This window comes from Condylura cristata, unplaced genomic scaffold (assembly GCF_000260355.1).
Source record: "Condylura cristata isolate star-nosed mole 26May11 unplaced genomic scaffold, ConCri1.0 scaffold00037, whole genome shotgun sequence".
Taxonomy (NCBI): Eukaryota; Metazoa; Chordata; class Mammalia; order Eulipotyphla; family Talpidae; genus Condylura; species Condylura cristata.
The window spans coordinates 9,627,606-9,643,937 of NW_004567138.1; the positions used below are offsets into that span (position 1 = coordinate 9,627,606).

Below are 16,332 nucleotides of genomic sequence, written 5' to 3' on the forward strand. Positions count from 1 at the left end.
ATGAGCAGAGAAAGAGCAGAGCAGGCCCAGAGGATCAGCACCAGAAGAGATAGGATGCAGGGTGGGCAGGTGTATTATTTGCTAGAGCTGCCCTTCCACATCCTGGGTGACTTCAAGAGTAGAATTTTAGTGCCTCAGAGTTCCGAAGCTAGAAGTCCAAGGTCAAGATGTGAGCAGGGCTAGTTTCGTCTGTAGCTTGGTAGTGGTCCTGGATGTGCTCACATGTCTTTGCTCTGCATGCCTGTGTCCCCATCTCGTCTTGTAAAGCACCAGTCCCATTGGGTTGAGACCCATTTAGGGAGCTCATTTCCCCCTTAATAAGCTCTTTCAAGACCCTGCCTACCAAAGCAGTCACATTGTCAGTAACTGGGGATTAAGATGTTGACCTCTTCATGGCAAGGGCACAAAATTCAGCCCAGATAATCTGTGCTTACTGAGAAAAGCGATGCCAGGACTAAAGGAGGTGAGGGATTGGACCAAAGCAAACATCCCCAGTCAGGAGGAACATACTTCCTGAACATCTGTCAAACAGGCAAGACAGAGACACAGTGGGGAGAGAGGTTGTAGAAACGATGGAGGAGCGCACAATCCAGGGGCCTGTACGTCATGCTAAGGACCTGTAAGTGGTGCTACGGACCTTGCCTTTCGCTTTGAGAGAGGTAGGGATTCAATTCGGCATTATTAACAGACAGAGACTTTGATTTACCTGTTGATGGAGACTCTGACCACAGTACTAAGAAGAGACTGAGGGCCCCTGGTGAAGTGCAGAGACCTGCCAGTGATTTATGGAGGAGATTGTCTTGAGCTAGGATGGTAGCAGCGGAGGCTGTAAAAAGCAGTCCCAGTTATTTTTTGGAGGTAGAAGCACCTGTAAGATTATTAGAGAGTTAGAGAGGTGTCCATGATGACCGCAAGCCACTGAGAAGTAGGAGTCCCTACCAGCTAGGGTAGGGAAGCGTACATAGAGCAGTGTTGCAGTGAGAAATCAGGACCCATTGTGAACACGTGGAGTCTGAGATGTCCGAGAGACTCCCTGGTGAGACTGTCAGATAAGCTGTGTGGCAGAGCACCATAAATGTGGGACAACATTTAAACAACAGGCATGTTTTTTTCTCAGTGCTGGAGGCTAGAAGCCTAAGATCAAAGTGTGGGCAGGGCTGGTCCCATCTCATGAGGGTGAGGGGAGAATCTGTGCCAGCCTCTCTGCTGCTTGTAGAAGACACCGTCTTCCCATGTATTCCCCTCTTCCCTCTGCTTCTGTGCCCAGGTGCCTAGGCATTGCGCCTTTGACAAGGATACCTGGCATTGGGTGAGGGCCCACCCTTATGACCTCATTTGAACTTGATGACCTCTGTAAAGCCCCTGTCCATAACAAGGTCACTCTTTGAGATAAGAGGGTGGGGGCTAGGACTCCAACCGATCAGTCCAGAACAAGAGTTTCATCACCCCTGCTGGTTTCAGAGTTTGCTCCAGACATCGTGTTTTCTACCAGCAAGCAGAATCTACTTTTAACTCTTTTTTTTTTTTTAAAGATGTATTTATTTACACATACAAGATCTGACTACAGGCCAGAGGGTGCTGGGGCGGAGTGAGAGGATTCACCAGAGACAGAGTAGAGAGCAGAACAGGCAGATCTACTGAAATACATTGCTGGGGGACCAGCAGACAAGACCGGAGAGGTCTGCTGTGCCATGTGAGTCAGCTCCCTGGCTGGGGATCGAACTCATGCTGCAGTGGCTGTGGATAGATTGATAGTGCTGCGACTTAACCCCTGCACCACCAGGGAGGCCCCTACCTTTTATTCTTGTATCTCTGCTGTTTCATATTCTTCTCAGAGTGAGTATAGTGATTTATTCCTAGCAGGTCATTTATTCAGATATTTTCTTTCTTTCTCTGAGCCAGGCCTCCTAGTCTTTGCTGGTCTTTGTTCTCTCACCCACAATGGCCCCCAGCACCCTGGGCTGTCAGATTCTGAACCTGGATTAGTCAGCCTGAGGTTAAACAAAAAGGAATCTGGTTGGGAGAGATGCCTCTTTTCTGAGGGGCCAAGAGTTAGACGTTTAATCTCAACTACAGCTTAGAGAGGGAAGCTAACACAGCTCCGAGCCTTGCCAAAATATGGGCTGTCATAAAAGTCATGATGCATTTTTGCATGAATGTTTCTTGAAAAACAGGAAAAAATATGTCAGGACTTTTCCAACAACCCAATAGAAACTGCTGGAACCCAGAGAGAGATGGTCCATCGTGTTTACACACTGTTATTCAGGCAGGGAAGAGTAAACCAGAGACTCTTCCTGGTTTCAGAGGCAGGTGTGGGACGTACTTTCTTTCAAACCCTCCTGTGTGTACTGGTTGGCCAGGGTGCTCCAGGTCTTCTTTTTTATTTTTATTTTTTTTTTAAAGATTTATTTATTTGCACATACAGAAGTGGGGTACAGGTCAGAGGCTCAGGGGCGGCGAGAGGCTTCACCAGAGACAGAGTGGGGAGCAGAACAGGCAGATCGACGAAGTACACTGCTGAGGGGAGCAGCGGGCGGGTCAGGAGAGGTCTGCCGCGCCATGTGGTCACCTCCGGGGCAGGCGGGAATCGAACTCATGCGGAAGTGGCTTTAGCTTCTCAGTGCTGTGCTTTAACCCGCTGCGCCACCAGGGAGGGCCTTCTTTTTTATTTTTAAATGCTTTTAATATAAATGACCTTTTTGGTTTTAATGTTTATATTTTTAGAAACTAATTCATCATACTCTTAATAATCCAAACTTTCCTTTTATTCATTTGCACTCCTTGAAATTTTTTTAATCATGGTAAAATGCACACCACATAAAATCTATATATCACGCTAGCCATAGAAAAGTGTACAGCCATTAGCAATAATATATTTACAGTATTATGCCTGGGGCTTTTTCTTGAGTGTGTAAACTACTTTTGACACCTCACACACCCCCACCCTCAGCCTGCAGCAGTCTATGGGACTAATCCAATTTACCAGTGACTTATTAGAAGGAATTTTGCCTGGTAAATTCTTTCTTCGGGGGACAAAGGACTTACTCTTCTGTGTCGAGGCCTGTAAATATCTAGAAGAGTCAAAGTCTTAGACACAGCACGTAGGGTAGTGGGTGTCAGAGGCTAGAGAAGGGGCAGTGGGGAGTTAATCATCCAATGGGGACAGAGTTTTAGTTTCTGCAAGATGAGGAGTTCTGGAAATGGATGGTGGAGATGGTAATACAACCAGGGAAAGCCCTGAATGTCAAGTGTAAATTTTATATTCTGTATATTTTATCATCATTGAAAATGTATGATCATATAAAAAATAAGGAACTGTACCTGTGTGTGCTACAGTTAAAGTTGTTCACAGTTTCCATAGCAGGGACAGCTATTCCACAAGACTTCATTTCTGTTTCCACAGATTGACTCAGTTTACTCCTTTTCATGCAAGGTGGTAACATATCTTACTGTTCATCAACGAATGGTCAGTGTATGTCTCCCCTAGAATGAGACCAAGCAGCTAATTATTTAGGAGGTTACACGTGATTTAAAGTCTTCCACTTTATAGTTCACCCTTTTTAATCTCTTTCAGGAGAGGAGTTCATTGCTTCGGAAATGGTACGACTTAATGATACAAAATAAGGATGACCTTGCCAAGATAATTACAGCTGAAAGTGTATGTTTTCTTCATCATTCTATTTTTTTTTCTTTTCTTTTTCTAAAGATTTATTTATTTGTGCATACAGAACTGGGGTACAGGCCAGAGGTGCAGGGGCAGTGAGAGGATTCACCAGAGACAGAACAGGCCGACTGGCTGAGGGGAGCAGCAGGAGGAACCGGAAATGTCTGTTTCATCATGTGGGTCACTTCCCTGGTCGGGGATGGAACTTGTGCTGAAGCAGCTAGCTTTGTAGTGCTGCTCTTTAACCCTTTGCACTACCAGGGAAGGCCCCCACTTTTTTTCTATGTGGCTGCTTCTTTAGTTTTTCATGGAGTTTTTTTACATTTTTCAAATGCGAGAAGCATCTCCATGGTGGGCCTAAATGGCTGTCTTCCATAGGAGTATGTGGAAGATAATGGAAGTGGAACAAGATTAGAAGGTAGAGTTTTAGTCCTCACCTCCTAATTCGTAAAGGTAATGAGGATGCTAATCACTCTTGGGGTCAAGGTTGGAGGCTAGCTTATGTTCCTCGCCCTTCTTTCCAAGACTCCATACTGAAGTTAAAATTTTCTCAGCAGCTCTGGGGGATTTCCTCCTGGGAAACTTCCCTTACTCTGCTTGCAGCCTTGAAGAATTTAGAGACATATTCTCAGGCTCACGTTACTTGACAATAAACATGTCCTTTTCTGGTTTTGTTTAGGGCAAGCCACTGAAGGAGGCACAGGGAGAAATTCTCTATTCCGCCTCTTTCCTGGAGTGGTTTTCAGAGGAAGCCCGCCACATTTATGGAGACATTATCTATCCTCCAGCAAAAGAGAGGAGGGCGCTGGTCCTCAAGCAGCCCCTGGGTGTGGCTGCCATCATCACCCCGGTATGCAGTGGCAGGATCATCAAGCATGAGGGTGGGAGATGGGAAACAGTTTTCTTCCTGGTGAAGAAATCGTGTTAGCCTGTTCACCTGTTCTGGACTTCCTGATGCTGTTGTTGGAAGTGGAGGTGTGTTTCTGATCCTCTGTGATAATGTGGGGTGTGGTGTGCTGAGTTCCCCAAGGCCTGGGTAAATGGGATGACTCCTGGCAGGACTCAGAAGCATTTGCTGACTTGGCCTCAGCCTTCTCTTGGCATTTCCTAGGCCTCTGAAAAGACCTTTATGGTTATTTTTTTGGAAGACTTCAGAGAGGACCCAGTCTTACGAATATACCATCATTTTAGAAAAAGTTATACCTGATGGGTGGTTTTGATAAACAGCAAGGTATTTGTGTACCTTTCAGCAGGCCTTGGAGGTCTTGGAGGCCCAGGTCTTGGAGGTAAAAAAAAAAGCTAAGAAATAAGAGGTTGTGTCTCTTGACATAATTGATAATATCCAAAACCCCGCTCACTGACTCTACTCACTGAGTTTTATCCAGGCTCTCTGGTAACTGGCTGTGTGACCTTGGACAAGTTACTTAAGTGGTCTGTCTGAGTTTCCCCAAACTTGCAAACTTGGATAAGAGTTAAAAGTATTCAGACCAGTGTCTGGCATGATGTTGGTATTAGTCGAAACACTGTTAATACAGATTTGTAATTATCTACAGATATCTACAAATATACAGAGAGAGGGGAAAGTAAGACATCATCTGCCATTTTCAAAATTGCATAGGTTAAGAGTGGCCATGGAAACTACATCCCACACTAGTTTTTACAGAAAGTTTGTGTCCCACCACCCCCACCCCCCGATATGGATAATGTGCTCTTTAAAATCTGAAAATGTTTCCTGTCTTTCGGACCCTTTGCCTCCCAAGACCCTCCAGTAACAGGTGTGCCGAGGGCTCACCTGTGCGAGAGCCAGAGAACAGTGTTGGTTCGTCCTGTGCATGGAGTGTGTTGACCAGCTGCCTGACCTGCTTGCCTCTGGACCAGGCGCCTATGTCTCCTCTCACTGTTTGTCTGCTCTTCTAACCCCAGTGGAATTTTCCCAGTGCCATGATCACGCGGAAGGTGGGGGCCGCCCTGGCCGCTGGCTGCACTGTGGTGGTGAAACCTGCTGAGGATACGCCCTTCTCCGCCTTGGCCCTTGCAGAGGTGAGCCTCCCACCCCACCTTTGTGCAGAGCCCACCAGGCCTCACAAAGGGTATTCATTCATGCTGGACACAGAGAGGCTGGTTCGCAGCCTTCCAGCCTCTGGCAGCCTGCATCTCACCCAGGACCAGGTTATGGTGGTGTTTACATCAGCAGCCCTCATTTGAAAGCAGATGTTGCTCTCTATAGGGGAAAAAAAGTATTCCCTGGACATTCTGTGACAACTGTAGGAAAGGTCTTTTTCTTTGGGGGGCTACCCTAAAAGTGAGATGGTTGCATCATTTTCATTAAGCAGGCATGCAGAGTGTATGACTAAAGTATGGGCATGTGACACATTTAGAGAACTAATTTGCCACTCCCTTGGGAATTTGCGCAGACCTCGTCTGCCTTCTGTTTTAAACCATCTCCTAGCCTCTTTTGTCACTCAGAGGAAAATCCAGACTTCCCAGAGTTGCCTTCAAGACCCTATACGATGTGCCTCCCTGACCCCATGAGTCTTGTCTGTCATCCCCTAGCCCCTTACTCATCAGCCTGGGCCCCTCTGTGCTAGGGCCACACCAGGCTCACTGGACTCTACACTGGCTTTGCCTTTGGTCTAGAAAGTTCTCCCCCAGGTGTTTCCACAGTTTCCTTCTTCATGTCTTACCTCAAATGTCACCTTCTCAGTGAGGCCTCCTCCCATCCCCACCACCCTATTTGACAGTCATAGGCTCAAACCCATGTACTCCTGATTCCTCCTCTGCTCTATTTTCCTCCCGTGGCATTTACCACATCAGCTAACATGACGGGTAATTTACCCTGTCATTTCAGTAATATCTGCCCCCGCAAGAATGTGAAGCTCTGCAGAGGTTGGGAGGTGGTTGGGTACGCTGCTGGACGTCACAGCCAGGAAGAATGCCCCCATTATGGAAGACCCTCATTTTAGAAGACAGGATGGTTGGGATCGGCCCATGGATAATCTTTGGGTATCAGTTTCTAGCCTGTGTTGCTGCTCTTACCTTTGCCCTGTGGTCAGACAAAGGCTTTCAAAAGCCCACAGTTAACCTTCATCATGACCTTCATTGAGTATCATTGCAACAAATGTTGCAACACTTGATGTTCTGGGCTCCCAGGGTCCTCTGTGGTTCCAGGTCCACTGACCAGAAGCTCCTGTTGTCCTTAGGGGTATGTCCCCCAAAAGTCACCTTATTTTAGCAGCAAATCATTCATTTTAGTCATAGAGAAGCTAAACTGATTGAAGTCATTTTATTAACCTGCAGAGGCATAAATGGAGCTAACAATGCATTTCCTTCTAATATTAGTGTTTTGAGCCAGCACCCACGTAGGACTGTTAGATGCCACTGACTTACAAAATTCATTTGAAGAACACACCTCTGTTGATGGGACATGGTAAGGACCACATTTTTCTAACCTGCTAGAAATGGAGAGGTTATTTCAAAGGAAAAAAGCAACTTCTTAGACCCACAGAAAATAACAGGTCATAAATGAAAACGCTAAAGATTTCTCTGCAAGGCCTGTGTCTTCACCTTCTAAATAATTGTAAAATACTTGCATCCTGTCAGCGTCTTTTTGTTTTAAAAAAGAACACCCATATAAAACAAACTTTCTCTTGCACTGTTTTCCTTATTATCTGTCCATTTTGTGGTTTCCTTCTAGTTTGCTTTTCATTTCTGAAGTCATTTTTTTTCCTTTTATTTCCATCTCTTTTCTGTGCTCCCTCATCTCATTTGTTAATATTTCTCATTGTGATCGCACAGTTCTTTTATATCTTGGGTCCATGTCAGTATTTTTAGACCTTATCACACGTTGCAGTTCTGCTCTATCTTGCGGGCGTGTCTTTCACATTTTCTTTTGTTGTTTACGAAGAAGTTTTTCTGTTTGGTAGTCTATATTTTTTTCTTTTAATAACTTCACATGGGATTTTACTCCAGCATTTTCCTGAGAATTTAGCTTAGTTTTGTAATGTAGTTTTCCCAAGGAGGCCAGAGGAAGACAGCTTCTCTAACTTCACAGCATAGCTTTTGGTGTCCACTTTCGAAGATTCCCTGACTCGATTCCCTTCTCCTCCATCCCACGGGTGCCTAGGGCTTGTGGGCCCCCCCCCCCCCCGCCTTTCAGCCCTTACTGCACAGTCCCTGACACCTACCTGCGCTTGAGCTGAGCAGTGAATGCTGCTGTTCCCAGATCAGCCGCCATAGACACCCGCGGGCAGTTTGGGGTTCTCTTCTGATCATCTATCACTCAGCCTACTGCTTCCCTCTTCTTTTTCTCAGGAAGATGATCCCTAGGTCCTGTCACTGAGAGTGGTATGTCCCCACCCACTTATAATTTGCTGCTTGTGGAAATACCTTGTCATCCAGTGTCTAGTGCCTGTCTCAGCCTATAGATAGTGACACAATGGGCTAGAATACCTGGAGGTGCTCACCTGGGCCTTCAGATTGCTCCCCGCAGACATTTCCTCAGCCAGAGTCCATGTGGCTGGACCAGTCCTTGAGGTTCTTACTATGATCACCAATGCACCTCAGCAAAAGCTGTCATGGGACTTGGAAAAACAAGGCTTATTATTCACACATTCTGAAGAGTGCACAGCAAGCCCAGGGCCAGACAGCATGGGTATAGGTATGAAGTTGGCGTTTGGGCCTGGGGTCCCGCTTTTATGGCGGGAGGTATTATAGGCCCACTCTTTACTGGTGGATTTAAAACACAAGTGTAGAGGGGCCTCCCTGGCGGTGCAGTGAGTTAAAAGTGCAGTATTATGAAGCTATCTGCAGCCACTGCAGCACAAGTTTGGTCCCCCACCAGGGAAGTGACCCACATGGCACAGCAGACCTCTCCTGTCTCACCTGCTGCTTCCCTCAGCAGTGTACTGTGTAGATCTATGTCTTCTATACCCGGCTCTGTCTCTGGTGAATCCTCTCACCACCTCTGTACCTCTGGCCTCTACCTCAATTCTGTATGCATATGTAAATCTTTTTTTAAAAAATTTAAAAAAGAGATATTTGATTTAAAAAAAAAAAACTGGCAGATCTACTACATTTCTAGGGAGATTCAAAATTCTACAGCTACTGTCTTCTTCACCCAAAATCCCCAGTTAGATTTAGGTTAAAAAGTTCACTGTTAATGGATTCAGAAGTGAAAACCACTCAGGACATGCCTGATCTAAAGAGAATCACTATGTAGGTAGGTGTTCAGTGAAGGCTTATCTCTATGTGCTTCCCTTGATTCTTCAGGTGAATCAAATAACTTTTGTCTTGAACTCTCTGCTGATTTTTCTTGGGAAAGACATCCAGCTTCTTTCTTTTGGGCTTATTTTTTTTAAAACAGAAAATGGCATTCAAACTCTCCCCCGAGAATATTTGTGATACAGAACAGCACCTTAATATCTCTATCACTTTAGCATCAGTAAGAATCTTATTCTGGTCCAGTTACATTCCTATCCTGTCCTCAAGGTCTAATTTTTGGTCCCATTACTTTTTGGGTTAAAACATTTGTATATTTCAGCCCTCCCTGGTGGCACAATGGGGTAAAGTGCAGCACTGCAAGCCACTTCAGTGCAAGTACTATCCCTAGCCCCTGAGGTGACCCACGGGATGCAGCAGACCTCTCCTGACCCGCCCACTGCTCCCCTCGGCAGTGTACTTCATTGATCTGCCTGTTCTGCTCTCCACTCTGTCTCTAGTGAATCCTCTCACCCCCTGCACCTGTCGCTTGTACCCCAGTTCTGTATGCATAAATAAATAAATCTTTAAAAAATTTGTATATTTCTCTGTTCTGTTTTTCTCGATTGCTCATGTGTTGCCATATGTGTGCTGTTTCTCTCTGCAGCTTGCCAACCAGGCTGGCATTCCTCCGGGCGTATACAATGTTGTTCCCTGCTCTCAGAAGAAGGCCAAGGAGGTAGGGGAAGTGCTGTGCACGGACCCTCTGGTAGCCAAAATTTCCTTTACTGGCTCTACAGCAACCGGAAAGGTATGGGACGTATGTCTCAAAGCAAACAGACATCCTTCTACCATTTTCTCTTTAGGGGGTATAACAAAATACTGTTTCATCTTGATCACCACATGTGGGAAGATTTTCAGTGGACATTTATAAACATGGTCAAATGAACATTTCCAGTGTTGTCTGACCCTCCTGTGGGGGTCCTCAGGAAAGCATTCTGCACTGTGACAGCACATAGCTTCCTACTTGATTGATAATTGCAGAAGCACTGGGGCTGCAGAGGTTGCCATGGCCTATCATAAGAATGGCTAAAAGCTGTTGGTTGCATTTCATCAACTCTAACATGTGTGTTGATCTCCTAATCTGAATTACAGATTCTAGAAACACATGTTTGATGTTGAACTGTATGTCTTAGAATTGAACAAAAAATCCTTTTAATATAGAGGTACTTAAAGATGCAGGAAGTTCTTTGTTGGGTTGTTTGTCCCTTAAACATTGAGAAATTCTTTCCCCAAAACTTTATATGTGTGCCTGTGAATGTTCATCCTTTTATTTTTTTTACTGCCCTGATAATTTTTCCTTCATAATTTATTTTTTGTTCATATTTTTTACATTTTGTATTCCACGTAAAATTCCCACCACCAGTTCACCCATGAACCTTTACCATAGTCCATTGTATGGATATTCATCCTTTTAAATGTTCAAAAGAAAAAAATGTCATAATAGATATTTCTGCTGATATTATATGTGTGTTTGTTTATATATCATGTATGTAGATAGGTCTATATCTACCTATGCATGTGTGACATTGTATGTATATATACTATATATATGATAAACACACATATGTAATTGTGATAGACACACAGAAAACTATATCATATCAAGGTAAAATAATATAAATCTAACTGAAAGTTTTTGTGAAACTGTGGTCATTTTTAGACACCATTAAAAACAGGAAGGAATAAAGGCAATTTTAGTAACTGCCAACCGTAATCACTTTTGTCATAGCCTTTTGCACATTGCTGTGGAGTTACTTCCCGAGTCACCCTTGGTTTGCGACCCCTGTCTTTTTGATTAGAACCATCCAGTTGTTCCTGTCTTTCCTGCAGCTATGCCTGGATAGAGAATCTGTTACCCTGTAATAAAGCAGTGCAGCATCCCAAGCTGCTTTTCTAGGCCTTAATATTCCTGGATATTTAATTAAGTAAAAGCCTAAAATTAAGTTAAAGCCTAATTGTACATCGAGATATTAATTCTACAACTGCTGAGTTTATAGTGAAGGAATAATTTATACTGAGGGAACATTTATATTTGTACTGGGGGAATAATTGCAGCATTATTTTTAGTAGCAAGGGCATGGAAACAACCTAAATGTCCAACATATAGGTACAGAATACGTGAATTGTGTAACAACCTTACAGTGGAACCTTCAAGCATTCAGAGGAATATTCTAGAAACACAGATACTAACTTGAGAGAATCTTCACATTACCATTTTATTAAAAGAGAAAATTATGAATAACAATATGCTGTTAACATTAAGATGTTATAATTATATGGTCAATTGGGAAGATAAAGCAGATTATAAAATTATGTAAATACTATGTTTTCTTTAATTAAAATAGTACATATGTGTGAATCTATGTGGCTACATTCTAGATTAGCTATGGGCTCCTAGATGTTGGGTGGTTTTATTACCTTAATTCTACATTAGTATTTATGAATCTATCATATGATTTTTTCAAAGAGATAGGGAGACTTATGTGGTACAAAAATCAAGACAGTATAACAGGTTTACATGGAGAAGTCTCACCCTCATTCCTGTCCCTGACTTCTCTCTTCTAGAAATTAATACTTTTAGTTTCTCTTCTAGTATTTCTTTTTGTTTTTTTAAAGATTTATTTATTTATGAATATAAGAACTGGGGTACAGGCCAGAGATGCAGGGTAGTGTGAGGGTGAGAGGATTCACCAGAGACAGAATGGGGAGCAGAACAGGCAGATCTACTCATATACACTGCAGAGGGGAACAGCAGATGAGACAGGAGAGGTCTGCCATGCCATGTGAGTCAGCTCCCTGGCTGGGGATCAAACTTACGCACTGGCTGCAAATAGCTTCATAGTGTTACGCTTTAACCCATTGCACCCATTAACACTAGGGCCTATTCCTAGTGTTTCTTTATCAAATAGAACCATATATGAATCTATATTCTTGCCCCCACCCCTTTCATGCAAAAAGCCCTTGATTGTTTTCACTGTTAAGGAACTTTTTAAAAAAAAGTTGTACCAGCCCTGGTAGTTGATTTTGGTGCCCACTGCTTTCTCCTCTGCTTACAGATACTGCTGCACCATGCAGCCAACTCAGTGAAAAGAGTCTCCATGGAACTGGGCGGCCATGCCCCATTCATTGTCTTTGACAGTGCCAGTGTGGACCAGGCAGTAGCAGGGGCCATGGTGTCTAAATTTCGGAACTCTGGGCAGGTGAGTCTGATATTGTTTTTCAGGGTCTGTCTGTCAGGATTACAAGAATCCCACCACTTTCCTCATGTCCTGTAAAGAACTTTTTGATTTTCTTCCATTCTTCACTCTTTATAAACTCACTTTTTTAAATTGAAATAATATTGCATTGTAACATAATGTCAAAAATGTGTGAAGTACCTGGTGTGCATCATGGCGAATCAACATGTGCATATATACTGTATTATGTTCACCACTGAACATTCAGTTTCCTCCACCATTTCCCTGTCCCCTTTGTCATCACTTCCCATCTCCTTCCCTCTGCTCTTCTGGTAACACTATTTGGTCTTATTTTCCAAAAGTTTACTTTTGTTTTATTTAGTTCATTAGTTTTCTACATATACCACATTAGAGTGAAATCACATAATGTTTGTTTTTCTTCAGCTGACTTGTTTCACTGAGCATAATGCCCTCTAGGTTCATCCATTTGTCGCAAATCGCAGAGTTTTATCTTCTTTATAGCTGAATAATATTATATTGTGAATATCTCTACCAGATCGATGGACATTTAGGTTGCTCTTGGCTATTATAAGTAATGTTGCAAAGAACCTGGGAGTACATATAACTTCTTGAATTGGTGTTTTTGTAACTTTGGGGTAAATACCCAGAAGTAAATTATCTAGATTATATGGAATTTCTTTCTTTAATTTTTTGAGGACTCTCCATGCTGCTTTCCATAGTGGTTATACCAGTTTGCATTCCCATCAACAGCGTACAACAGTTCCCTTTTCCTCACATCCTCTCCAACACTTGTTGGCTTTGGATAATATCCACTTGCAACAGGTGTGAAGTGATGTCTCATTGTTGTTTTGCTTTGTATCTCCCTAGGAATAAATCTCTATCTCAGAGAACATCTTTTCATGCGTTTATCAGCGATCAGTATGTCTTCCATGAAGAAGTGTTTCTTTAGATCATCTGCTCAATTTTTTTTTTTTTTTTAAAGATTTATTTATTTATTCGTACAGAACTGGGGTACAGGCCAGAGATGCAGAGGGTGAGAGGATTCACCAGAGACAGAGGGGAAGCAGAACAGGCAGATCGATGAAGTACACTGCTGAGGGGAGCAGCGGGCGGGTCAGGAGAGGTCTGCCGCGCCATGTGGTCACCTCCAGGGCAGGCGGGTATCGAACTCATGCGGAAGTGGCCTCAGTCTCTCAGTGCAGTGCTTTAACCCGCTGCGCCACCTGGGAGGGCCCATCTGCTCAATTTTTAATTGGGTTGTTTGGGTGCTGAGTTGTATGAGTTATTTACATGTCTTGAATATTAACCCCTTCTTAGATATATGACATTACCCTATTTGTTCCATAATGACTTATTCAAGTCATTAGAAAAACTCAGATTAGGTGACTTTTTGTTTTTTTGTGTACAGATATTTGCATATGCTTACTTATTTAACCATAGAGATATGGCAGCTGTGCAAGTTCTTGGAAAGGAATGTGCACTTGCTTGGTGCACTTATCTTTAGGGCCAAGCCCACAGGGAAAGAAAATAAGAGCACACTGGACAAGAAACACCTAGGGAAGTGTTTGCACATTCAGAAAAGCAGTAGCAGGCACACATCTATCAGTTGGATCAATAGCTCCTGACAAAATATCTATGTGAGGTTTTTCTTTTTTTCTGTGTAGACCTGTGTTTGCTCAAATCGTTTCTTGGTGCAAAAAGGTATCCATGATTCCTTCGTGAAAAAATTTGCTGAAGCAATTAAAACAAACCTGCATGTTGGTAATGGATTTGAAGAAAAAACTACTCAAGGTCCATTAATTAATAAAAAAGCAGTAGAAAAGGTAAGTCCATTCTTTTTTCTGCTAAAGTAACCTTTCATGGTTTTGATATCAAAACTTTACTATCAAAAATACACTGTTAAGGTGCCTAGGAAGACTATTTGGAGACAATGGAAAAATCTAGAAAAAGTTAATTTCTGCCCATTTGAGTGAATCAGGTGCTAACATCCAGTCACAAGCTGATCAAGCTCTGTCATTACCTTGAGTCCTCATGAAATTTTTCACTTTAGGTCTTTTACTCTCCCTCACTACCTTAAAAGTTAGAATTTTGAAAATCCCTGGTGGCCTAGGAGTTAAGTCTCATTGCTGTCATAGCTGTGCCCAAGTTTGATCCCCGGTCTGGGAGCTAACCCACATGGCAAAGCAGACCTCTCCTGTCTCTACCACTGCTCCCCTCAGCAGTGTGTTTCAGTCAATCTGCCTGTTCTGCTCCCCACTCTGTCTCTGCTAAATCCTCTCACTCCCCCTCCCCACCTCTGTCCTCCCAGTTCTATGTATAAATAAATAAATGGAAGGAGGTGAAAGGTTCTCTGAAATCTGCTGGGTCTTTCTTGCGTTCAGCCCAAAACAGCCCATACACCAAAGTGGTATATTTTGGGGTGGCATGTTCTGCTCCCCTTCAACTCTACCCTGTGCCTTTGAAACTAGAGATGTACAGGAACCACCCGAGGAAATTAGATGTGAATACATCTGGAGTAAGTCTCCTGCACTGGTATTTTTGAAATGCCCCAATTAATGCTAGTTTGTAGCTGGCCTGGGGAAATGGTCTGTTTGTTTGTTTTGGCCCAACATTGAGATTCATATATTTTACTGTTTCCTAGGACTTCAAGCAACTACAGCTGGATTTCCTTTTTCTTTTTTTTAAGATTCATTTATTTATGTTTACAGAACTAGGATACAGGCCAGAAGTGTGGTAGGTGAAAGGATTCACCAGAGACAGAGTGGGGAGCACAGAACAGACAGATTGACAAAGTCCACTGCTGAGGAGAGCAGCAGGTGGGTCATTAGAGGTCTGCCGCGCCATGTGGTCACTCCCTGACCAGGGAGTGCAGGGAGTGAACTCATTATGCAGTGGCTTCAGAGATCTTCATAATGAGGTGCTTTAATCTGTTGTGCCACCAGGGAGAGAGGGAGAGCCCTGGATTTCCTTTTTTTTTTTTTTTTTTTTTTTTCGTATTTTTTTTGGTAGAGAGTTTAGTAACAAGCACATTTGTCTGAATACAATCTACCGCATTGGTTTTAGTAGACACACACTATCCAATTCTGGAGAAGAACTGCACATCACATTTAACAAGACAGGAAAAAGGCAGAACAGGGTCTGTTTGGGGGCAAAGAAGGTTTACCATGGGTGGTAGATTTTTCTTAAGTATGTTAAATATAATTATTTTGGGGGTAGACCTCAAACAGAATAAATATCCTGGCTAATGGGGATTGCTGCCAACAAGGAGCTATGAGACCATTTGCGGGGTGGTGGATTTAAGAGTGAGTCTAGATGGCAGAATGTAAAGGTCTATGGAACATTCAGCTGAGACTGGGAGAAAGGGAAGGACTCTAAATCTGTTTATATGTGACATCATTGTTCATTTTTGTACAAGGTTGATTTCTCCTCTCAGGTGTAGTCCCCAGAAATTACCATCACTAAGACACCTGTGAATTGTTTCCAGAATCTCTTGCACTCTTCCCTCTTCCTCCCCTGCTGAATGTCTTGAATTTAGAGTTTGCCTGCTAGTTCTCTTTTTTCCTGATCCCTTGTTTGACTCCCCTGTATTCCTCCTACAAGTGAAACCATCTGATACTTTCCTTTTCCTTCTGACGTATTTCACTGCATGAGTTTATCTTTTTGATGGCTGAATAGTATCCCGCTGTGTATACAGACCACATCTTCTGGCTCTAATCATCTGTTACGGGACATGCAGCTGTCACCATATCTTAGCTATTGTAAATAGTGCTGCAATGACATAAGAGTGCAGGAAGGAAAATTGTTTTGGATCAAAATTCCATCACCAGTCAGCTTCTCATTTGAATGGAGTTAAGGTGAAACATCAGACATGAAATGCCAGAACACTGAGTAAACCACTGTCATCGGCCCTTTTTTGAAACAACTATTTGAGAATGGATAGGCACACCTCAGAGATACTGCAGTTTGGTTCCAGATCACTGCCGTAAAGTGGCTATTATAATAAATGATAGTTAATTTATAAATAAATGAGTGACCTGAAATTTTTGGCTTCCTGGAGCATAAACACTATCCTGTAGACTATTAAGTGTGCAGTAGCATTATGTCTAAAAAAAAAAAAGGCTGGCCCTCCCTGGTGGCGCAGCGGGTTAAAGCACAGCACTGAGAATCTGAAGCCACTTCCTCATGAGTTCGATTCCCGCCTGCAGCCTGCCC

At 43.1% G+C, this 16,332-nt stretch overlaps 1 protein-coding gene across 1 annotated transcript in view; it reads left to right on the forward strand.

Annotated features, from left to right (window-relative positions):
- The first annotated feature begins 572 nt into the window (after positions 1 to 572).
- The window catches only part of ALDH5A1 (aldehyde dehydrogenase 5 family, member A1), a 22,156-nt gene continuing 6,396 nt past the window's right edge, over positions 573 to 16,332 (forward strand). Inside the window, exons 1-7 of the mRNA XM_004693292.2 lie at positions 573 to 599; positions 3,575 to 3,658; positions 4,344 to 4,514; positions 5,588 to 5,704; positions 9,528 to 9,671; positions 11,980 to 12,123; positions 13,785 to 13,943. Coding sequence (XP_004693349.1) covers positions 573 to 599; positions 3,575 to 3,658; positions 4,344 to 4,514; positions 5,588 to 5,704; positions 9,528 to 9,671; positions 11,980 to 12,123; positions 13,785 to 13,943 — 846 coding nt within the window. The remainder of the gene's footprint in view (positions 600 to 3,574; positions 3,659 to 4,343; positions 4,515 to 5,587; positions 5,705 to 9,527; positions 9,672 to 11,979; positions 12,124 to 13,784; positions 13,944 to 16,332) is intronic.